This window comes from Rattus rattus, chromosome 4, assembly GCF_011064425.1.
Source record: "Rattus rattus isolate New Zealand chromosome 4, Rrattus_CSIRO_v1, whole genome shotgun sequence".
NCBI classification, from domain to species: domain Eukaryota; kingdom Metazoa; phylum Chordata; class Mammalia; order Rodentia; family Muridae; genus Rattus; species Rattus rattus.
The window spans coordinates 128,202,855-128,228,578 of NC_046157.1; the positions used below are offsets into that span (position 1 = coordinate 128,202,855).

The following is a 25,724-nucleotide window of genomic DNA, read 5'->3' on the forward strand; positions in this document are numbered from 1 at the left end:
TACCCTGGCATTTGAGGGTTGTAATGCCAGTTAATTATGACCCAGGTGTGACCTAAACAGGACATGACTCTAGTTCTGATCTCAACAAACTGCAGAAGCGCCCTTTAACTCTAAACACTTCACCTTCTTGTTTGCCCTTTGTCAATGCTGATGGTTCCTTCAGAGCTTAATAAAACATTGAAGAAGAAGGCATAATTTGGCCCGCACCTAAAGCTAGAAGACGGTCTCCAGGAGCGCCTCCACAGCTGAGAGCAGAAGTAAGACCCACTTTTCTGCTACCAAGTGACCTGCCTGGTGGATTCAGGATACGCAGAGGCAGGGGTCCTCTGGGTCAGGGCACTTCCTGTTCCTGGCTCTGCCCAGAAGTGAACTGATACCATCCCACAGTTCCCTGCACCCAAATCCTATGGAGAAGAGAGCGGACCACCCAGGAGTGCAGATATCCCGAGGTCACAAATTGATCCATTTTTATCACCATGTACAAAGCTTAAGTCCAAGTGGATCAAGGACCTCCACATCAAACCAGATACACTCAAACTACTAGAAGAAAAAGTGGGGAAGAGTCTTGAACACATGAGCACTGGGGAAAATTTCCTGAACAAAACACCAATGGTTTATGCTCTAAGATCAAGAATTGACAAATGGAACCTCATAGAACTGCAACGCTTTTGTAAAGCAAAAGACACTGTCATTAGGACAAAATGGCAACCAATAGATTGGGAAAAGATCCTTACCAATCCTACATCTGATAGAGGGCTAATATCCAAAATATACAAAGAACTTAAGAAGTAAGACTCTAGAAAGCCAAATCACCCTATTAAAAAATGGGGTACAGAGCTAAACAAAACATTCTCAGCTGAGGATTATCAAATGGCCAAAAAGCACCTAAAGAAATGTTCAACATCCTTAGTCATCAGGGAAATGCAAATCAAAACAATCCTGAGATTCTACCTCACACTAGTCAGAATGGCTAAGATCAAAAACTCAGGTGATAATAGATGCTGGCGAGGATGTGGAGATAGGAACACTCCTCCATTGTTGGTGGGATTGCAAACAGGTACAACCACTCTGGAAATCAGTCTGGAGGCTCCTCAGAAAATTGGACATTACACTACCTGAGGACCCAGCTATACCTCTGTTGGGCATATACCCAAAAGATGCTCCAACATCCAACAAAGACACTTGCTCCACTATGTTCATAGCAGCCTTATTTATAATAGCCAGAAGCTGGAAAGAACCCAGGTGCCCTTCAACAGAGGAATGGATTAAAAAAATGTGGTACATCTACACAATGGAGTACAACTCAGCTATCAAAAAACAATGACTTCATGAAATTCATAGACAAATGGATGGAACTAGAAAATATCATCCTGAGTGAGGTTATTCAATCACAGAAAAACACACTTGGTATGCACTCATGGATAAATGGATATTAGCCAAAAAGCTCAAATTACCCAAGATGCAATCTACAGACCACAGGAAGCTCAAGAAGAAGGATGACAAAAAATGCAGATGCTCCCACTCCTTCTTAAAAGGGGGAAAATATTCATAGGAGGGGATATGGAAGCAAAGTTTAGAGCAGCAACTCAAGGAATAGCCTGACACACATGTGGCCCATATATATACAGCCACCAAAACTAGATAAGATTGATGAAGCTAAAAAGTGCATGCTGAAAGGGACAGGATATAGATCTCTCCTGAGAGACACATCCAGAGCATGTCCAATACAGAGGTCAATGCTAGCAGCAAACCGCCGAACTGAGAATAGGACCTCCATGGGGAGAATTAGAGGAAGTATTGAAAGAGTTGAAGGAGCTTGCAACCCCATAAAAACAACAATGCCAACCGACAAGAGCTTGCAGGGACTAAGCCACTACCCAAAGACTATACATGGACTGACCCTGGGCTCCAACTGCATGCATAGCAGAGAATAGCCTTGTTGGGGCACTAGTGTAAGGGAAAGCCCTTGCCCTTGCCAAGGTTGGACCCCAGTGAAGGTGAATATAGGGGAGGCAATAAGGGAATGTATCGGGGAATACCAGTATGGGGAAGGGGGGGGGGAGGGAATGGGGGCTTATGGACAGGAAACCAGGAAGGGGAATAACCTTTGAGATGTAAGTAAAGAAATATATAATAAAATATTTAAAAATATAAATAAAGTGAGCATGAATGTTAAAAAAAAAAAAAGAAAGAAAGACATAATTTCAGAAGCTTAGGTTTGAAGAAGGAAAAAGTGAGGTAAACAGTTCAGCAGACACCAGTGTCCTCATTTCCTGGAAGGCCTTCCTCTGTCTTTGCACTGTCCAGAGATCCATTTGTGATGCTCAGTTGAAATGGTTTTCTAACAGGTAAGAATAAAGCTACCAAATCATTTTTCTAGGTAAGTGAAATCTAGTTTTATGCTGGGTTAAATTTATTACAATATTCTTCAGATTTATGTCACACCAATGATGGAATTAAATCCCGTATTCAATGTCAAGCATGGGCAAAGGGTCAACAAACAATGTCTCCTCTTTGACTTTCTAAGAACAGCATGTATACACTTGGAACTGAACGTAGGAAGTCCCAGCACTTGACTAATACAGTACCAAATCCCCCGAGAGCATTTTTTGGCTTGCCTTGCTCTGCTGAATATTCAATTTTCTCCTTTGAATATAGGAACACCAAGCAGAATTAAGACTGGCGCACTGCACTACTGAAATGCCAATAGACTCCTTCAAAGCCTTCTTTAACCCAGCTTCTTTAAAGATCCATATTTTTATTTCACACACACTTGCAGTTTTTGAAATTCATATTCTCTTTGATAACAAGTTACAGCTACAGATGTTCCTATGACTAACAACATACATATAATTTATTTAATTACCTAACTTCAGCTTAGGTCTTAAGCAGTAGCTACCAAATGCACTTTTAACCCTGCTCTAAAACATATGTCTGCTCAAAATTTGAAGGCACAGATAGTAGCTCTCTGTTTCTTTATCTCGTTCTCACAAACCAATCAGTCCTGCCATACAGAACGCCATGAGCACCTCCGTAAGAGCTTAGTTATCATAAAGGAGGTGGTGAGTCAAACATGCCAGCAATAGGACAGAACACAGACTACTTCGGAGGAAGGAGTAATGGAAGGCCCTTGTGAGGACCCCACAGTCATTAACTTGCCATTATACAAGGATGGGACTGCACAGACATATAACACCCCCCGCCCACCTTCCCAACCCAGGATAGCAATTCCACATGCCTAGAACATTCCTCAACTCCAGGAGCAATTTACAAGTGCCTAGTATCTAAAAAAGGTAGTATCCTCTGGAAACAGTTAAAAGTGCCTCCAAACACCAGTTATATGTTCTCTGTAACATCTACTTGGACAAGATGTGTGAGTAAAGTCATCAGCATATCACAGTGCTTTTTAGAGTCAGGCACATGTGTTTTCTTGCACATGTGTGGGGCTAGGAATGCTAAGAACCAATGGAGAAATAGCCAGATTCAAGTTAGACTTTATTTATTTATTTGTCTGTCTATTTCTTTGGTGTGTGTTGCAAGGCGGAGAGCGGGCATGCCTACAGAGAGTGGAGGTTAAAGGTCAGCTTGCTGGACTTCGCTCCTCCTCCCTTGTGGGTTCTGGAGTTCTAACTCAAGTCACTAGGCTTAAGGAGGTACCTTTATCCACTGAGTCATCTTGCTGGTCCAAACTAGGCTTTTAAATCTGTTTTCAATACTTTCTTAGACTCATATACATATACATATACATATACATATGTATATACATATACAACAAAGGTATAGATGAGTAGGCACACGTATAAGTGCTATGATAAAGGCATGTGTAGTGGATGGCACATGCCTGCCCCAGCATTCCAGAGGCTCAGACAGGAACACCTTGAGTTGGAAGTCAGCCTGGCCTGTGCAGTGAGAACGTCTCAAAAGCAACCATCCAAAGTATATAACAAGGACCTATGCGACAAGATAGCATATACTGTTCATTCAGACTCAGTATCCACACAATGCATAAATACAGTCTCAAGACTAAAATTTTATAGACTCTAATTCCAGAAATTCTAAACAGCATCAAAACATCAAAGGATGAATTCACACACACACACACACACACACACACACACACACATACACACACACACACGAACATATATACTTATATTCATATGCATATACATGCACACATGTATACACGCTTGGCTGGTTTCTAGATAATTACTTTATGCTTCATCTCCTTTGAATAATCACAAGTGTCAAGCTCACTGCAGAAATATTAAAAATATCCTAATTTCCTACCCTGGGCCTTATCCTTGTCTTTCTCATTACCATGCTTTACACAAAGGGATTTTCTTCCCTCATCAGATTAAAACAACAAAACATAGCACTTGTTTGACAGCATCTTTCCTTCCCAAGTCAGCTTTAACCTCATCCCAAAATTGTAGTCTTGTAAACAAAATGACAGGTCCAGGGACCTGAAGTTTCCTAACAGCTAGTTTGTTGTAGGAATGGCCGAGTTTTTGAAAGAGGGGCCTGCTGGTTTACCTGCACAGGTAGACATGGCTAACCGTGCAGCGCAGTGATTCTTGTGTCTGTTAGCGCTGGAGAGCCCAGTTAGGAATGTGAGCATCTCTCGTCAAGAGAAGAGGAGACAAATTCCACCATCTCACATTTCAAACTATAACAGAACAGAACTTGCTTGCTTCCCAACAGGAGACTAGAACTTTCAAGGTAAAGGCTCACCAGATGATAGATGTGCCTGCGCCAGCAATCTGATCATCCCAGCATTAGGTTTGTAAAATGAGATCTGTCAGTAGCAAAGATTTCAGACTCATTGTGGCAGCCATCTTCTCAAAGGCAGCAGGGAAGCCCCTGCTTTTTCTATGCATGCTTTTCTGTTCAGTGCAAATTCCTACAGCATTCATCTGAGGTCAGAGATGTTTGTTAACTTGCATCTGACAAGTTTCTTATTGAAGGCTGATGGATTTGACTTTTGTTTACAGTTCAGAATGATAGAATTGTGGCCAGAAGCTCTTTATTTTGTAAATGACTCTGAACACTGCATACCTTAGTACTTTTCCACTCCACATGTTTCTTCCACCAGTACGATACTATATTAAATATTAAGGGAAACTGTGAGCCCATCTTATTTTCCTACTGGTGACTTAGCAAGAATCTTTCCAATTTTTCTAAACTATAGCTTTGGAAAGCCTGACACCTGCAATTTCTGACTCAGTGGTTCTCAGCCTTCCCAGTGCTGCAACCCTTTAATGCAGTTCCTCACCTTGTGGTGACCCCCAGTGACAAGATTATTTCTGTATATTTTCTCTAACTTTACTAGTGTTGTGAAATGTAATATAAATATCTGATATGCAGCAAAACTGATATGCAGCCCCTATGAAAGATACCCTACTTTAAGGGGTCACAAACCGCTGTTCTGACCATTCAGTATTAGGGTAGAGTTTCAAGAGGACGGAATGGAAAGGAGACACACCTCTCAAAACAACCCCATAAGAATTTTGTTAATTTTTAATATATATATTTTCTATATATAACCTTTTAGCCTAGAGACAGTGGAGAAATAAAATGTATATACTACTATCTCAAAATGTTAAGTCTCCTATAGTGCTGTTCTCCTTTCTAGGCTAATACCATTCTACTCTGGGAAACCACCCTTTTAAAGGCAGAGTAGGCAGATATATGGTGATATAATATATAGCTTTCAAAATAATCAATTCACCACTAAAACTTGAAGAACCTGGAAGCACTAAGTGTAAAGAGCATGAAGATTCTGGATAATATAATGGCATTTTAATCATTATTTTTTACATTGAAAACATACATGGGTATGGCAGCATAGAAAATTGTGAGCAATTAATTCCTCCATTTAGGATAGACAGAAAATATCTGTAGTTGTAAATGATTTCCAAACTGTAATGGCTTAAGACATATGAACTTATTTGTCGAACTTGCAGAGTTATCTGTGATCGGGGCACTCTCCAGGTGTGGACAATGATCATGTCTTATGGCACTTAAAGATCAACACAGAAGTGATCAGGTTTGATGGCAGAGTGTCTTGGAAGACCTCCAACAGCAGCTATACAATATCAACTAGCCAAGGCAGGTCTGTACCCATCACCATCACTTTAGATGCAATTAAAGGAGAAGAAAAATTGAAATATTTCTAAATATCATTTTGTAATTTTTCTATCTTAAGGGAAAATGGGACTAGATTAGAAAATGTTGTAGGACAGAAAGATAAGGTATGGGACAGATCAATATGAAACAGAAGGTTAACAATGATTTTAAAACAAACAGAATAACATCAGCCAACAGAAAAAAAGACACACACACACACACACACACACACACACACACACACGCACACACACGCACAAACCACCTCAGCCTATATAACTCCTACCTTCTAAAGCATAATGAATATGGAAAGTAATATTTGATCTATTTAATAGTTTAATAGTTTAATCTATTTCAGATGACAGTGTCAAGTTTCAAAGACATAAACCTGTGGAAGGATATATGTAGATGAAGTTGTCACAGCTAGGAAATGTTTTTGTACTCCCCCCAAAACATTTTGAGCATTTCATTTTCTCCATCTTAAAGTGGAAAGTGAACATCTCAAGCTTCCCACTGAAGTTCTATGAAAAAAAAACATTCTTCCCAATGTTATCAAACGGTGCATTTGATCAGTTCACAAACATCAGACAAGTGTTCATTTACTTCAGCCACAGAGGACAGAATTGTGATTTTCATAGGCCATACATACTATGTAGGCTACTTCCTCTATTTAAAAAACTTATGGGGTTGGGGATTTGGCTCAGTGATAGAGCACTTGCCTAGCAAGCGCAAGGCCCTGGGTTCGGTCCCCAGCTCCAAAAAAAAGAAAAGAAAAAAAAACTTATATATTACAACTGTTTTATATAAAGATAAATCTAACATAGGCTGGACTCTATTCTGACTAAAAACTTAAAATATGTGGACAGACTTCTATGCTGAAGATTGGCCCCTGGCCAGGTCCTGAAAGCTGGAAGCCAAGCAGTTCTGGCTCTGAGAAACACCTCTGCCTCAGATTATCCCTGATGTATATTAAAAATCCTATCATATAGTACTTTCACCATTTAAATTCCGCTCTTATATGGGGAAGAGTTAGGGTGCAAGCATTTCTTTGAAAACAAATTCAAATTGTGGATACTGTGAGTTTTGAAGTAACTATGTGAAACTTTAAGTTGTTTGTAGCAATGGCAGTTGTGATAGTTCCCTAAAATCTTCCTGCTCACATTATACTGGCATCTCTGAGGATATAAAGACAAACTAAGACAGATTCATTTTCTATAGACTGTAATACAAATAAGGACATTAATAAGTATTGAAAGGGCAGATTTACTGCTTTGCTGTTTTACTGTTTATTTATTATTTAAAGAAGTTAAAATAACATTACTAATATTGCCTTTTGTGTTAACAATGACTAAAGCTTTAAAATATTCCACATATTTTCTAAATGCTGTGCTGTGGTATGGTACGTATAAATATAGACCCACATTTAGAGGAAAGACTCTAGATATTCTGATGTATAGACTTGACATTAATGCCATTGACTAGTTTCACCAAAGTAATAAAATAAAATAAAAATGGGGTTACAGCAGGCAAAGAGAGAAATCTTTGACATGGAGGAACGAAAAATCATAGAGTAATCATAAAAATATATCAACAAAAATACATTCTATTAGCTATTAACCCAGCTGTAGACACAGGAAATCCATCAGAAGGAAGTTGGGTGACTTCTGCAGATTCCTCCCCCTACCCCGAGTCTATGGAGAGATGGAGTTTGCCTGGGCTGTGCAGAGAGGGGTGTAGTGATTGCTGCCCAGCAAAGCCCACACTTACCTTGTCTGGCCTCAAGCAACGGATAATGAGCATCCTTTGAAAGTCGTTTGCTTTATTCTCCCACTCTTCAGGAAATACCTCATGGTGTGGCTCCTAAAATTATAGTACAAAAGTCAATGTTAGAAGTTATTTCTAAAAGTAGTAATATTTTGCAAATAAGCGTATACTTAGAGAACACATATAATTCCTGAAATCAGAACATTTGTATGAATTTTACTTTATTTAAGCTGTGGGGAAAATTAACGTCAAGGTGTAAACATTTGAAGTTCCAGAACAAGTTACCTGGTTTCTCTCTCTTGGCTCCACCTAGTGAATGCAATTGCAATTTTAAACTAAAAGGAAATACTCACAAAAGATATTTTTTCTAGGAAATATTTCCATTAGCAACCTGGAGAAACCCAAAGCACACCCGTCCCAAATGATTAAACCCATTTTCCTTATCATATATGACAGGCAGCCAAGTAAGACCAGTTGTCAGCCCCCAGGGGCTACTACCTACCTACCTCTCTCCGGTTAGACCTAGCTGTCTCTACTCAGAGCAACTACCTATTGTGTTCAAAAACAGTAAAAATCATAAGAGCAGAAACAGGGAAGAAAATAATAACTGGGAACTGGAAAATTCATAACATTTATGCCAAAGTAAAGCTGAAAAAGGACCACTGTCTTACTTAGGGGTTTATTGATATGAAATGACCCCACGACCAAGGAAACTCTTTATGGAGGCAACCATTTAATTAGGACTGGCTCACAGTGTATTATTATCACAGCAGGACGCATGGCAGCATCCAGGCAGATGTGGGGCTTGAGGAGAAAGCGTGTCATTGTGGGGGTGGGCTTTGAGACTCTCCTCCTAGCCTGCCTACCCCCACAATGGCACGCTTTCTCCAACAAGACCACACCTACTCCAAGAAGGCCACACTTTCAAATAGTGCCTCTGGGCCAAGCATATTCAAACCACCACATTCTATTCCCTGGCCCTCATAGGCTTGTTCAGACAGATGAGTCCATAAGGGACAACATAGCCATCGTATAATATAAAATACATTTAGCTCAACTTCCAAAGTCCCCATAGTCTATAGCAGTCTCAACATTGATAAAAATCCAAAGTTCAAAGTGTCTTCTGAGAGTCATCCAATCACTTAACTGTAATCTCCTATAAAATCAAAATAAAAAAGCAGACCATAAACCTCCAACATCACAGGCTATACATTACCGTTCCAAATGTCACAGTGAGGAAATACTGGCCCAAAGCAGGACCAAAAAGCAGCTGGGCAAACTCCAAACTCTGCATCTCCACGTCTGATGTATGTAAAACCATTCTTCATATCTCAATTCCTCCCATCTTTGTTGACTACAATAAATTTCTTTCTCTTAGGCTGTTTCCAATTCCTGTTAGCAGCTTTCCTCAGCTGATATTCCACAGCTCTGACATCTCTAATATCTTGGGGTATTCACAGTCACTTCAACTTTATACTTTCTTGGTCCAATGTCTGGGGTCCTCCAAAGAGCTGGCATCATTTCTCCAGCTCTGCCCTCTGTAGCACTCTAGGCTCTGCTTGACTCTACTCCACTGCCACTGCTGTGATCATTCTTCCATGGTACTGGCATCTCCAATACACAGGGGTTTTCCTCTGCAACTAGGCTTCACCCATAGCCTCTCATAGGGTCTCTCCATGATGCCAAGCCTCAACTCCTTTGCATGACCCCTTCAGTACTGGGCCATCAACTGCAAATGAGGCTGCACCTTCACCAATGGCCTTTCCTGGCCTCTCACAGTACCAAGCCTCGGCTGCTCTCCATGATCCCTTTATGCCTTCAAAACCAGTACCACCTGGGTGACTCTTACACATTACCAAGTACAGCTGCAGCATGAAGTATAATCCTGGCTATCTCTCGAACACAGCTTCTTTGTGCTCTCAGAAAACACTTCCCAAAAGATTTCACCTCACAGTGATGCTGGTCTCTTCTTAATCACTGCTAATTTCTTAGCTCTAGCTAACTAGCATCAATTGTCTATTCTTGACTCTAAAGCCAGAGCCACAGGGCTAAGTTCTGCAGCTTGTTGGGGCTGGAACATGTCCCTCTTTTTCTATTACATCATCACTAGCTTTCTGGTTTTCAACTCCTTTATGGACTAAGCTTGGCTGTCCTGGAACTTGCTCTGTAGATGACCTTGAACTCAGAGATCTGCATAGCTCTTTCTCTTGAATGCTGAGATTAAAGGAATGTATCACCACACCTGGGCCTCAGCTTTTCTCTACTTAGAACTTGCTCTATACCAGGCTGGCCTTTTGAACTCAGGGATCTGGTTGCCTCTTTCTCCTGGGATTAAAGGCATGAGCTACCTACCATGCCTGGCCTTAAGCTTTTCATGGCCACTATTCCTCAATATCTGGATCAAAAACCTGTGTCCTCTATTTCTGGATTGTAGTTAATTCTAGATTAAAAGTCTAAGTGAAAACAATAACCAAATAATAACTTCTCCTTGATCAATGACAAACGTAGAAACAATAAGCTTAGCTGGGTGGAATCTTACTCCAAAGTATCACTCCCTTAATTTGTTTATCTCCTCTAACACGGGATTTAGCCCCACTGTACTTTCTGGTGCCCTTTTATTACTTGAACCATACATTTTGTATTTTTCCTTTCTAAACTTGGTTACACTCAATCAAAACACTCTTCATGAAAGTAAACCAGAGGATGAAGTCTGTTTGGCTTTTCTGAGACTTCCTTTGTCAATGCAATTAATACAAATCTCTTCACCTTAGCCTCAGGCAAATTCTTCAGAAAAGGGCAAAAAGCAGCCACATTCTTCACCAGATCATCGTAAGAATGATCTCCAGGCAACATACCAAAATTCCTCTTCTCTGAAACCTCTAGAGTCAGGCTCCCACAGTTCAAATCACCCCTAGTACCAGTGTCTTCCATATTCCTATTAGGATGGTCTATTAAGCACTACTTTTTTTTTTTTGGAGCTGGGGACCGAACCCAGGGCCTTGCGCTTGCTAGGCAAGCGCTCTACCACTGAGCTAAATCCCCAACCCCTATTAAGCACTACTTAAAGCATTCCACTACTTTCCAAACCCCAAGGCCCCAAACCGCATTTCTCCAAACAAAAGCATGGTCAGGCCCATCACAGCAATACCCCAGTCCCTGGTGTCAACTTCTGTCTTGGTTTGGGTTTTACTGCTATGATGAGACACTATGACCAAGGAAATTCTTGTAAAGGTTAACATTTATTTGGGGCTGGCTTACAGTTTCAGAGGTTTAGTCCATCATCATCATCATAGCAGGAAACATGGTAACATCCAAAGGGATATGGGGCTGGAGGAGCTGAGAGTTCTACATCTTCATCCAAAGTCAACCAGGAGAAGACCGACTTTCAAGCAACTAGGAAGAGAGTCTCAAAGCCCACCATAGTGACACACTTCCTCCAACAAGGCCACACTTCCTAACAATGCCACTCCCTGGGCAAAGCACATTCAAACCACTGAATCTAAATAAACTTTCTCCTCCCCCACACCTAGGAGCTGGCATGTCTTTTTTTCTTTTCTTTTCTTTTTTCATTCATTTATGGAATCTTGCTTTTATACAAAGGTAAAGATGTGACATTTAACACTGAAAAAATTTGACAAAAGGAAAAGGGTGAAAACATACCATACTATCATATACTCTTTTCCATCCCTCCTTTAAGCGCATAAACTCCCTGCGAATGGTCTTGAAGGCATGTAATTCATCTAGTCGGCAAATCTCATCCCAGGACTTTTGAGGAAGCCATGTGCAAGGGTTGGTATAAGGATTATCCAGCCCAATGCCACCAGTGAGCAGAAATCTCCACTCTGCTTTGTTAATCTGTGGTAAACAAACATGATAGAGAGTCACACTGACAGTTTTCCTAGTTACTTACACCCACTGTAGAAGAGTAACAGTCCTTTCAGAGTCTCTTGAAAGTCCATAACTGATATGGCCTTCTACTTAGTTACCAAAAAATCCAACTACTGAACATGGCCAGGTTTGCTTTTTTGTTTGTTTGTTTGTTTGTTTTTGTTTTTTAAAGGTCCATTTAAATAGCTACTTTTAGATAATTTTCTCCAGAATTACTAGCTTAAACATGAAGGCCTGATATATTCTACTTGAATAATATATGTTTCTCAAAATGAATGCTTACAGTCCCAAATATTGGCTCTGAAAAATCATAGAAAGGTGGAAAATCAACAATCCACCATGCTTTCATTTGTTCTTTATAAAATCTGAGTAACTATAAAATGTTTGCAAGAAATACAAGGAAAAGTATTTTTCCTAATTCCATGAAGATATTAACATATGAGATTTTACAAGTCTTAGATACATAAATGTATAAGAAGACCATGATGCTTCCTTTTCATTTTGTAAAGTGCTTCCTATCTTTTAGATAAAAAGAATTTAATGTTAGCTTACATTTGGGTAGGATGGTTAAATCCAAATGGTTAGATCTGAGTTGGCAAAGTTCTTAAGGATGATAATAAATTACTTAGTAAACTTAGATGCATGGCCATGTAAATTCTAATAGAAACATTTTTAAAAAACCAGAATATTGTATTAAGGTTATCCTCAAACTTCTCTGTGCAGACTAAACTCTGCTCAGACTCATAATCCTCCTGCCCAAACTTCTTAAGTGCAGGGATTGATTATAGGTGCATTCTGCTACACAGGGTACAACAGATTTTTAAACTAAAATACGTAAACGTTTAAGTGATAGTAACATACTCTTCTTAATTTAAATTAACTACTCTGAAATTCAGTCTTGCCTTGCCTGGCCTTAATTTCATTGTCTGGTTTTAATCAATATATTTATATGTTGCCATGTGGAATAGTAAATAAATCAATGATATCATGATAGTGTTACTTTGCTAGACTAGCATCCTCAGGCTTGAAGGATACTGAAAAGGGGCTCCACACTCATGTAAGCTTTAGATCCCACCTTCAATTTTACCCCATAAAATTTCGGAGGTTTCTGTGCTGGGGCATAATCTAGGAAAGCTACTCCTTCTGATTATAAAATCCAATTTCTACCTCTGGCCAGGGAGAAATATGATATCCTAATTGCCCCAAAGATTAGAAAATGACTTAAAATTATCTTCTCCTCTAACAGTTATTACAACTGGGTCTAGAGCTGTGATCCTCCTGAGTTAACTTTTGAGTTGTGTTATCAAGACACAGAGAACCTTTGACACTGGTGTCCTATCTTGGTATACCCCAGACCTTCTCCCTGTAACTACAGCATCCGCAATCCTACAGACTGAACCCTTACTGACCGCATTTTCGTGTATCAGCAGATTCACAGTGAGACAAAAGGAAAACAGCATCTTGTCCTTTTCAAAGAGCGAGCGGCAGATGTTGACGTAGAGTGAGTAGGTGAAGTGATCCCTGAGAATATGAAGCCTAAGAGCCATCATGGGGAGAGAGGAGTGAACACAAACAGGGTCACCAGGAGGGAATGCTAAGATCGCCCCCACAGACTGTTAGACCTGTACTCAAACAACTTCTCTCAGTTTCCACCCAAACAATCAAAGGTCTCCACTCCTTGGGCTGACAGTTTGAGAACTAGACAAGGTAGAAGCATTTGAATTAAATTGCATTTCACTGTTGACTGATGTTTTTTTCTTTAATCTTTCATTTATGAAAAAGTACTTGGCATCTTAATCCATTAAAAAAATTACAGACTTTTTAACTATGAAGTATTGTATTAGGGGGCAAAATTTGACCTCTTTACAAAGTAAATACCTGCAAATATTTTATACTATATTAAATGAATAAAACTAATAGCTTGTATTAAATTAGTGGTAAAGCCTAATGCTGTGCTACACTGAACATGAATCTATCAGAGCCAAAAAAAGCTAGTAGATTTGATTAAACTACATTTCTCTTTATGAAACTACATTTCACAGAGAGAAAACACAGACATATGAATAATTGTTGTAATGCATGTGAGCTACATTTGTAATAATTCCTAGTGTCAATACCATGCTTCATTCATTTTAATATAACTATTTCATGAAATAATCATTGAAATCAGAATTTTAAATTAGTTATTGCATAGACATAAAAACTATAATTTTAACTTCTGTCAACCAAAAACACTTGTAGAGAGCTAGAAGACATTTGTAGAGACACAGACTAATGGCTCAAACCTTCTAAGCAGATCAATTATCTGAGGGAGAAAGCAACACAGTTTATTAGTAGTCAAAATTATACCGGTATTTCTTAATGCAGTAAGGGAAAAAGTATCTACCACTCTGTGACAAGAGTTTAAGTATTTTCATACAACTGTCCTTGGCTTGGACTCATTGTAATTGGCATTGTGTTTTGCTTTTCATTTTTCCTCTTGCTCATTTCCTTAACTATTTCCTCCCACACCAGCACTGCCATCAGAGAATGACAGCAAAAGGACATATCTTATTTTTAGCTGACAATTCTGGGAAAAAAAAAAAGAACTAGTGTAGTGAGACAGAAGTCCTTGAAATACAGCCGAGGTTCAGATTTAAAATAAGCATCCTATCCATTTCCACTGTCATGCCTATAGGTCTGTTCATACATGAAATCTGTCTCTGTCCCGCGGTAGTACAATTAATACAAAGTGACTGAGAATTTGTCTTCCTAGAGTAGAGTTTAAAAGTGTACACTTTGAGACAAGTTTCTTCTGATAGATAATTTCCCCTTCTTGTTCTTAGTGATCACAATGCGGAAGGAGAGGGGACAGACACCCCACACCTGCCGGCAGCCCGAGGCCTTCCCTTGTGCAGTTAGGAACCTCAGCCCAGGCCAAACCAAGATTCTTGGCTTCAATACTAAAATAAACTAAGGACTGGTCAGTTTACAAAGCAGAGTTGGTGATTTTCTTAAAGATATTTTAGTAGAGGCTTAAGCACAAATGAATATTGAGACACTCCAGTGTTCCTCAAGGGGAGAGCGGAGGCCAGTAAAACAGACCCAAGTGTAGGCACAGGCCTCTCTGAGGAAGAGTAAGCAACTGTCTAGCATTAGCCATATGTATCATTTTGGTGGTCCTAAACTGTAACTCAAAGGCTTACTGTCTTAGAATTTCTATTGCTGGGAAGGAAGAGTTCATTTGGCTTAAATTTCCACAGCACGGTTCATCTTTGAAGGAAGTCAGGACAGGAACTCAAACAGGGCAGAAACCAGGAGGCAGGAGCTGATGCAGAGGCCATGGAGGAGTGCTGCTTACTGGCTTGCTTCCCTTGGCTTGCTCAGCCTAGTTCCTTATAGAACTCAGAGGTGGCACCACCCGCAACGGGTTCCCCACCCCCACCCCCCAGTTAATAACTAAGAAAATGCCTTACGGCCAGATCATAGAGGCAGTTTCTCTCGTTTCAGATAACTCAGTGTGCGTGTCAAGTTGACATAAGACTAGCCAGCATAGTTACTAAACAGGTCTGTTGTTGTTGCTGTTTCTTTTTCTCTTACTATGAGAGATACTTGAGGTGGCTCAAAAAATGCCTTGAATGGGATAACCTGACAAGGTAAAACCAGGAGTCACTGCTTTTAGCACATGACTTTATAAATGGGGTTTCTAGTGCAATTCTAGAAAATGTAGGCTGTAGCTGGGAGGGAAAAGGCCTTAGGCAGCCATCGGCTGTGCTGCAATTCCTGTCCGGCTGCTGGCCCCTATCCTTCCAGAATCCTCCAGCTTTCCCTACCCTTATCCTTCCTCCAAAACTATTCCAAGCTCAAATTCACTCTTACTAGTGGTAAAGATTAAAATATTGTATTTTAAAGATATACTTCAGAGGGGCCAAAAGACCAAAAATTATTCAGTGTTTGTGGAAAAATTTATTAACAAATCTCGGCGGCATGGTTTAATACCGGCCTCAGTGCTTTATGTTCCTGAATGAAAGACACGCACACAGCCCTCATACTTTAATATGTCTTAAAGAGCTCAATAGACGGACCATTGCCAAACCTTCACGCGGTTAATTCCGAGTTATTACTTACTAATCCTATGCTCTATCTTGGCTGTTCTAGACCCAATTGGGCGGGCCCCTGGGCAGTGCCCTCCCGGCTCCTTCACATGGTGGCCAGGCCTCTCTGTCCTACACTCTTCTCAGGCATGGTGGATCTCCTCTTCTCCACACTCTTCCCACATGGTGGTCCTCCCCAGCTATTGGCTGTTGGCATTTTTATTTACTAATCAGAGCCAACTGGGGGCAGGTTCCCAGAAGCTACATGTAGACCTTCTTGTGTAAATAGGGTTTTTTTGGAGAACATAATTAGCATTTGTAACATAAGCACCTACGAATGTTGTTGGTAAGTGGTATAATGATAGGAGACAATTCAAGTTTCTCTAGTGGGGTTTTATATTTAAATAAACTTATAGGAAAGGAACTGAAATGAGGAAGATAGTTAGAGTGGTGTTTGTATTTATTTTAACAATATCTATCCTATTTACAAGTCTCACCAAATTATAGCTACAATATGGTCTACTAAACAGCTTCTATAAGTTCTGTTATAGAGGAATATTGATGGAAGTAGCAGGAACACAAAAATCCTCTGTGCACATGTGTGCTCACACACGTGTGCACATTTATGTTTGTGTACTTATTTAGAAAAAGTTGCAGTTTGACCCCTTTAATAAAACAACACCCTACTTAGATCTTTTTCTGCATTTTCCTTTTTTTGTTTGTTTCTGTTTTAGTGTTTCCTATGTAAACACTGATTCATCAACTTCAATAAATAACACTTTGTTATGGCAATTTCACGGTGTATGCCATAGTGTTCATGATATAGTATTATTCTTGGTGCCACAGTTAGATGATCATGAAGCATAGCCATCAAAAGGCAAATATGGAGTACATGTATATACTTCAGTAAGAGGAATAAGAAGGAATGCTAGAGCAATGGTAAGATTTGAACAAAACCGTCTTTGGTAGGCAGGCTTGTGTGAACAGTCCCATGCTTCCTGTACTTTGGGGGATAGTTGAGTTTAATAACTGCTAAACTTCCACAAACGCCATGTTTATCCATAGCTGGGAGATCACAAATCACTTCTATAATAATTTGTTCTCTCTAATCTTGGATCAGCAGGTAGCTTTTCAGTTGGAACTCTTATTTTGCCGGGGTAAATGATGGAAAGGGCTATCCCAAAGGATCTTGGTATAGCAAGGGAGTACACACAAAGGTTTGCCCCTAGCAGTTGCATTCCATGTGCATGAATGGCACCAAAGCCGTGCATGGGGATGCTCGTCCGCAGCAAACATCCATTGTGGCCCAGACTGAAAGTCCGGTTTCTCAACAGCAGAAGGGACCAATAGTTTTAGGTACAGTGTCAGGTCAAACAAATGTTTAAAAAGTAAGCGGAAGAGCTTCTTCCTCCTGTTGAAAATAAAGGGATAGCCCACCCCTTACCTCTATCTTCTTAGAGCCTCAAATTAAAGAACTTAATATTTTCTAAGTATTTTCTACTTTCTGATGCGTACTTTTTGTCTTTTTTTTATTGGATGTTTTTCTATTTACATTATTTGATATTTTATTTACATTTCAAATATTATTCCCTTTCCCGGTTTCCCACCCATAAACACCGTATCCCATCCTCCCTCACCCTTCTTCTATGAGGGTTTTCCTTCTCTCCAACCACCCCTACTTCCTGCCTCCACACCCTGACATTCCCCTACACTGGGAAGTCCACCCTTGGCAGTACCAAGGGCTTCTCCTCCTCCCATTGGTGCCCAGCAAGGACATCATATGCTACATATGCAGCTGGAGCCATGAGTCTGTCCATGTGTACTCTTTGGGTAGTAGTTTAATCCCTGGAAGCTCTGGTTGGTTGGCATTGTTGTTCTTATGGTGTTGCAAGCCTCTTCAGCTCCTTCAATCCTTTCTCAAACTCCTCCAACAGGGACCCCATTCTCAGTTCAGGTTTGCTGCTAGCATTCACCTCTGTATTTGATATGCTCTGCCTGAGCCTCTCAGGAGACAACTGTATCAGGCTCCTGTCAACATGCACTTCTTGGCTTCATCAATATTGTCTAGTTTTGGTGGCTATACATATGGGCTGGATCCCCAGGTGGAGCAGACTCTGGGTGGCCATTCTTTCAGTCTCTACTCCAAACTTTGTCTCCATATCTCCTCCTATGCATATTTTTGTTCTCCCTTCTAAGAAAGACTGAACATCCACACTTTGGACATCCTTCTTCTTGAGTTTCATGTGCTATGTGGATTGTATCTTGGGTAATCTGAGCTTTTGGACTAATATCCACTTATCAGTGAATCAGTGAGTGCATACCATGTATGTTTCTTTCTGATTGAGTTATCTGAGTATGATATTTTCTAGTTCCATCCATTTGCCTATGAATTTCATGAAGTCATTGTTTTTGATAGCTGAGTAGTACTCCATTGTGTAGATGTACCACATTTTTTGATTCCATTTCTCTGCTGAGGGACATCTGGGTTCTTTCTTGCAATCCCACCAACAATGGAGGAGTGTTCCTCTTTCTCCACATCCTCACCAGCATCTGTTTTCACCTGAATTTTTAATCTTAGCCATTCTTACTGGTGTGAGGTGGAATCTCAGGGTTGTTTTGTTTTCCATTTCCCTGATAACTAAGGATATTGAATATTTCTTTAGGTGCTTCTCAGCCATTTGATATTCCTAAACTGAGAATTCTTTGTTTAGCTCTGTACCTCATTTTTAATACGGTTATTTGACTCTCTGGAGTCTAATTTCTTGGGTTCTTTGTATATATTGGATATTAGCCCTCTATAAGATGTAGGATTGGTAAAGATCTTTTCCCAATCTGTTGGTTGCCGTTTTGTCCTAATGACAGTGTCCTTTGCCTTACAGAAGCTCTTGATCTTAGAGCATGAGCCATTGGTGTTTTGTTCATGAAATTTCCCCTAGTGCCCATGTGTTCGAGGCTCTTCTCCACTTTTTCTTGTATTAGTTTGTCTGTATCTGATTTTATGTGAAGGTCCTTGGTCCACTTGGACCCTTCTGCAAGCCTGTGTGTCAGCATTCCTGTAGACTTGTTTTCTTTCAGCCAGATCTGGGTACAAATAGCTGTAGGATCAGGTCAACTCCAGGTGCAGGCAGAAACCGGAAGGGTCCTGCCCCTGACTGCCCCTAGGTTCCTGTGCCCAGAGGGCTGTAGGCAGGTTCCTCTTGGGCCAGGAATTTGAGCAGAAGTGGTGGTCTCATCTGAGCTCTCAGGATTGTCCGTACATCTGAGAGTCCAGCTCCCTCCTCACAGGATTTGGGTACAGAAAGCTATGGGACCAGTTCAGCTCTGGGCCCTGCAGAAACCGAAAAGGTTCTCTCTCTCTCTGATGCTTTTAAACTCTTTGATTTTATTTATTGTTGCATGTGTGAGAGATAGGTGTGGACACAGTCAGAGGCCGACTTTCAGGAGTCCCTTCTCCTTTCACCATGGCTCTGGGTTCACCATGGAACTCAGCCAGGATTGCAAGGCAAGTGTTGTTACCTAGTGAATTTATATTATAGAGAAATGTTATATTATTTAGAGCATACAATATTTATAAATGTATATGCTGGAAAAAAATCACTTCAAAACCTAGTCAGGACTTGCTTTAAGACCCAGGAATATCTTAAATGTCTGCCAAAGTCCATCTTGGAAGCATTGCTTTGAAGCATAAACCCAATGCCAGATGCCCTAACTTCACCAGGCTCCTTGCTTTATGGTGCAAAGCCATCTCCTCCTATGTAAGTGTGAAAAGTTTGTTCTTCCTCTTACTAAGTTAATTCGCTAACACAGATGGTCCCTCAGTTAACAGGCAGAGTGAGGATGAACTATGCATGACTCTGTGCTCGGTTACTGTAAGACTACGATGTTCTTTGAAATCTCCCTGCAGATTGCCTGTGATGCATAGCACACTCTGGTTTAATGCTTATTCAGTTTTCAAACTTAATGCCTTTCTGGAGAGCATGCCTGGGTTAGGAGAAGATTTAGATTTTAATTAGCCTTCCCTAACAATAAGTACACATTTAACAATGAAAGCTGCACTACAAAAAATGATACTCGTGAGTTTCACAGATAAGGGGTTGAGTGTAAAACACCAGCCCTAGAGAACACCTTCGACGGGTCTATTTAGACAAGCTTCTAAAACAGGCTAATCTGATCCTGGTGCTGCAGGCTGGACAGTGGCTGCCTTGCCACTGGGAGGGACTGCAAAGGGCACTGTTAATGCTGTCTGCCTGGAAGCTGGGTGCTAGCTACACAGGCATGCACGCTTGCAAAAGCTCATTTCTGCACATTTCTGTAGGCACAATGGAATCTTCAAGGAAAATTCTAATTTCAGATTCTCTATTAGTCTTTCCATACTTCTAGTCACACGTACAGTTTTCATCGCTTACAGATAAAGGATTTTAACTACAAATAGAAAGCTGGGTTTGTTTTCTATATTTTTATCCTAATCATGTATTAAGGTAAAAGGGATTTGCTATTCTTTAATTTCAATGGCTTTGTTACTGGTATGAAAAGAAAAACAGCTTGGATGAGTCTAATTTGGTGTGTGCGCGCGCACACACAGACACACACACACACACACACACACACACACACACACACACACACACAATCTGTTTGAAGCATGGAATCATTGTAACTTTTCAGTCCTGTACTAAAAAAACTCTGCTCTGCAGGGGTGATCAGAGCAATTCTCTCCTCAGACTCTATCTATTCTATCCTAGAGAAAAGCTAGACTTTAAACTAAGTAAAAGATAACATTGTGGGGGCTATTGTTTGTTTGTTTGTATAGTTTTCTGTTTTGCTTGGTTTAGTTTGTTGTTTGTTGTTAGTTTTGTTTTTTTTTCTTTTCATTCATTCTTTCTTTTTTTTTCCTAAGACAGAGTTTCACTGTGTAGCCCTGGCTGTCTTGAAGCTGTACCGTGTAGACAAATCCACAGAGCTCTACCTGCCTCTGCACTGTGCAGCTGTCGCCCAGATAGCTATTGTGCTGAGCAAGGTTAAGATTGAGAACTGCACTGAAAGGAAGGTGGTGAGACAGAGAGATGACTCAGCAGCTATAATACCCTATCCACACAAGCCTGAGGACCTGAGTTCAGATTCATAGAGGTCAGAAAGCTGGGTGTGGTAGTGCATGATTATAATATGGGACACTGGGACAGGGAAAGCCCTCTGCTACCCAAGATCAGCTAGCCTGGAGTACACAGCACTGAACAACCAGAGTCCTGGCCTTAAACAGGAACAAAGGTAGGGATCAACTCCAAAGGTTGCCCTCTAATCCCGATGTGTGATAGGCTCCTGCCCTCACAGGCAAGCATGCATCACACACACACACACACACACACACACACACACACACACACACACACACACACACACACAGAGTGATCAAAATAAAAAAAAAATCCTGTCCCAGAACTTCAAACCCAGTGTAGAAAACAGATGTGTGTGTTTAATTAACTGGAAACATATGGAATTTTTTTTAAAAGATCACCTACATTATTTTTCTTCAGTAAGCCTCACTAACTTGAAAACTTCAAGGACTAGAAACAAACACTGAACATTAAAAACAATGCCAAAGTGAAAACTTCTCACTAACAAGTCAAATGAATTTTATCCTCTCATTGACTTGAGCTTAAACAAGATCTCAACGTTTGGTTTCTGACCCCAAGACAAGGGACTGAGCTGCATGTTTTATGTATCAAAGCAGACCTGACCTCCAGGTCCTTCCAGCATCCTTCAGTCCCTACCTGGTATAACTTGCCTTCAACTTTGAATTTTCCAGCCCAGGGGCTGGACTGCCCTTCCCTCAGAAAATCTTCTGTATAACCAAGACATTTTGGTTTCTTGCTCTTCTTTTTTTCTCTTCTCTCTGCACAAGTGCTCCTTTCTCTCCTTTTCTATCCCTCTCCTACCCCTTCCCTTTTCCCATGGTGACTTCCCAGGCTTTGGTTCTTGGGGCCAGTGAACTCACCACCTGAGAGCAGCTTCCCCATACACCTACCTTTAACATAATCTAATCCGGCTCCAATTGGTTCATTTCACTCAGGGCTAAGAAATAACCTATTGCTTAATGCTTTTGCTTCTTATATACTATTCAATAATAAATATGTTTTGTATAAACAATCATAATATAAAAGACGTTGTGTAATTATCAAAGACAATCAATATCAGATTTTTGGGTTTGCTCTGGTATCTGGCAGAGTTTTGATGTAGTAAACCCACATGTAAAACTATAGTTTCAGAGGTAACTGAGAGAGTCTGCTTATCACTGGAGGCCAAAACCCCTCTTCCAGTCCCTGCATTCAGTGATGGATTTTGCAAAGGATAAACAAAGCTAATTGCCTCCTTTTTCTAGAATTATATTACAGTCCTACTAAGGTTCAGTGTTGGTTCAGGATATCGCAAGACCAAGTTGTCAGCACAAAGGAAAGAGCAGGGAATAAGAGACAAACAGAAGTGACAGAAGAGGGGGGGGGGAGGGGAAATAAAGGAGAGGGGAAGACAGAGGACTACCTCTGGATAAAGAGGAGACAGAAGTACGCATTAGAAAATGTCGATTTATGAAGATGAGGGGTAAACCCAGTGTTTGATATCTAATTTTATTTGGGCATTTAATTAGGTGAGCCAAAGTGGGCCTTCGACTGCTGGACTTTATACTTTGACGGCTGGACCTTGGTAGTCAGCTTCAGGAAGAGGAAGGGTTTGCAGCAAGGCAGAGGGAATGGGAGAGAGGGGCAAGGCCTGCCAGAGCTTGAGCTGACTAAAATCCCTTCACCTCCAGCTCTGTAAACCCAGCTAAAGCTACACACACCTGTTCTATTTCTGGGAAAATGGTGAGTCAGTCTCCCCTAAGGTCCATGGAGGTGACATCCACGCCATTCTGAAATGATAATCAAAACCGTCCTTTCCCCTAATGTAAGATTAACACTCCCCTTACACACCTTTGTGATAAGATGTCTGATTTCTCCGAATTTTCAATGGACAGGATGAACAGGTTAATAAACCAGGTCAGTGAATACTGGTACATGGGCTCGATGTTGGCTAGATCAGCGATGGAGAAGAAGAGGATGGAGGAGTGGACGGCAATGGGCCGGTAGCCCATGCGGGTGTTGTCGATCTTTTTCTCCGTCTCCTCAGCCACTTCCTGCTTCTGAGAAATCTCATTAGCCAAAGCCTTGGAGGAAGATAATATCTTAATCGCAGTCTCATCTTCTAATATATTGCCTTCTGAAGATGAGAGGACTTCTAAAATCTTGTCTTCTATTTCCTTTAACTGCCTAGAATGAAGTACAGCTTTCTCAGAAAAAAAAAATGGTTTAAACATGACTTAAAATATGCAGTCTTTTCTAAGAAACAGAGACCGTGTAAGCTAAAGAAATGTGTCGTACCGTGACAATTACCTGAAAAAGAGATGCTGCAAGATCAATTTCTTATCTTGTGAAATGTCAGTAAGACATGGCCTTCCTGCTCAGCTCCCTTTAATGATCACTCACGAGATAACCCGAGGGAGATGGGGCAAGCCAATCTCCTTTTGCTACCCAGTACCTCTGCTCAGAAGGAACTCAAGGTACCACTCCATTGACTTCCTGAATTTTTACATGGTTTAGAGAGTTTAATGTGACATAGATACTATGCCCCAAAGAAAACAGATCATTTTGGTTGCACAGTGAACCCAGAAACTTCGGCGCAGCACTGAGGAACTGAAGACTCATGCTCACATCTGTGGCAAGCCTCCCTACTCCTCCCTGTCTGAGAAAAAGACTCAGCAGTGCAGTTTTCTAAATTAATGCAGAGGCTCTGTAGGCCCTGCATTAAAACTTCTCCATATGGGGGAGGGGCTGGAGAGACAGCTCGGCAGTTAAGAGTTCGTTGCCCTTCCAGGACTAAGGATCAAATCCCAGCACCCATACCAGGAAGCTCACAATTATCTGTAACTCCATTTCTAATGGTTCCTCTGCCATGCTCATCTCTTTCTGGTCTCTACCCGAAAGTCGCAGAGACACATACATATGTAAATAAATACAAAAATTTAACCTTAAACCAAATTCCCATTTGAGATATATATTATATATATAATATAATGTATATATTCAATCTAGCTATATATATTCAATCTAACTATATATATTCATTATATATAATATATTCAATCTAACTAAATAGATGCTTAAATGTACTTTACTATAACCACAAAATAAATAATCATTCTGTATTTCATGATGTTCCAAACCTTTTGTTCTCAGCTCCTTGCAGTATCAAGGCTTGCTTTTCTTCTTCAAGGTCTGGCCTTTCCCGAGCCACTACAATTCCCAAAAGCTGATCCTGCATTCCCTCGGGAGTTATCATGAAGTTTAATAGTGTGACCTATAAGTGAAAGAATGTATTTTGAAAATGCACTGTTTTTTCCACTAAGAATGCTTCTGTGTGTGCGATTGAAGGTTCCATTCATTGAACACACATTGTGACAGTCACATGAATGAAAACAGAATTCACAGAGATGAGAGCCAGCAACAGTACAGGCAAGCCTGACTGTTGGATTAAAACCCATAAAAGCTTGTGACAGTCAGAAATCAAATGCTTATAACAGTCTATGCATTCCAATTTCTGATGATTCTTTTTTTTTCCTTTTTTAAATCAGATTTTTATTTATTTATTTGCATTTCAAATGTTATGCCCTTTCCCCGTTTTCCGTTCATAAACCCCTATTCCATTCCACTTCCCCCTGCTTCTATGAGGGTGTTCCCCCACCCACTCACCTACCCCTTCCTGCCTCTCCACCCTGACATTCCCCTACACTGGGAGGTCCAGCCTTGGCAGGACCAAGGACTTCTCCTCCCATTAGTGCCCAACAAGGCCATCTTCTGCTACATACGCAGCTGGAGCCATGGGTCTGTCAATGGGTACTCTTTGGATGGTGGTTTAGACCCTGGGAGCTCTGGTTGGTTGGTATTGTTGTTCTTAAGGGGTTGCAAGCCCCTTCGGCTCCTTCAATCCTTTCTATAACTCCTCCAATGGGGACTCTATTCTCAGTTCAATGGTTGGCTGTGACATCTGCCTTTGTATTTGTCATGCTCTGGATGAGCCTCTCAGGAGACAGCTATATCAGGCTCCTGTAAGCAGCATTCACTTCTTGGCATCAGCAATATTGTCTGGGTTTGGTGGCTGAAGATACATATATATATGGGTTGGATCCCCATGTAGGACAGGCTCTGGATGGCCTTCAGTCTCTGCTCCAAACTTTGTCTCCATATCTCCTCCTATGCATATTTGCATATTTTTGTTCCCCCTTCTAAGAGAGACTGAACATCCACACTTTGGACATCCTTCTTCTTGAGCTTCATGTGGTGTGTGGATTATATCTTGGGTAATCCGAGCTTTTGAACTAATATCCACTTATCAGTGAATCAGTGAATGCATACCATGTGTGTTTCTTTGTGACTGGGTTACCTCACTCAGGATGATATTTCCTAGTTCCATCCATTTGCCCATGAATTTCATGAAGTCATTGTTTTTGATAGCTGAGTAGTACTCCCTTGTATAAATGTACCACATTTTCTGTATCCATTTCTCTGTTGAAGGACAACTGGGTTCTTTCCAGCTTCTGGCTATTATAAATAAGGCTGCTATGAGCATAATGGAGCACGTGTCTTTGTTATATGTTGGAGCATCTTTTGGGTATATGCCCAGGAGTGGTATAGCTGGGTCCTCAGGTAGTTCAATGTCCAATTTTCTGAGGAGCCGGCAGACTGATTTTCAGAGTGGTTGTATCAGTTTGCAATGGAGGAGTGTTCCTCTTTCTTCACATCCTCACCCTCATTTGTTGTCACCTAAGTTTTTGATCTTAGCCAT

At 40.7% G+C, this 25,724-nt stretch overlaps 1 protein-coding gene across 1 annotated transcript in view; it reads right to left on the reverse strand.

The window, feature by feature from the left end:
* Positions 1-25,724, reverse strand: part of Dnah7 (dynein axonemal heavy chain 7) — a 275,064-nt gene that overhangs the window by 41,879 nt on the left and 207,461 nt on the right. Inside the window, exons 49-53 of the mRNA XM_032901100.1 lie at positions 24,106-24,239; positions 22,817-23,152; positions 13,191-13,317; positions 11,554-11,748; positions 7,897-7,989 (exon numbers count right to left, since the gene is read on the reverse strand). Coding sequence (XP_032756991.1) covers positions 7,897-7,989; positions 11,554-11,748; positions 13,191-13,317; positions 22,817-23,152; positions 24,106-24,239 — 885 coding nt within the window. The remainder of the gene's footprint in view (positions 1-7,896; positions 7,990-11,553; positions 11,749-13,190; positions 13,318-22,816; positions 23,153-24,105; positions 24,240-25,724) is intronic.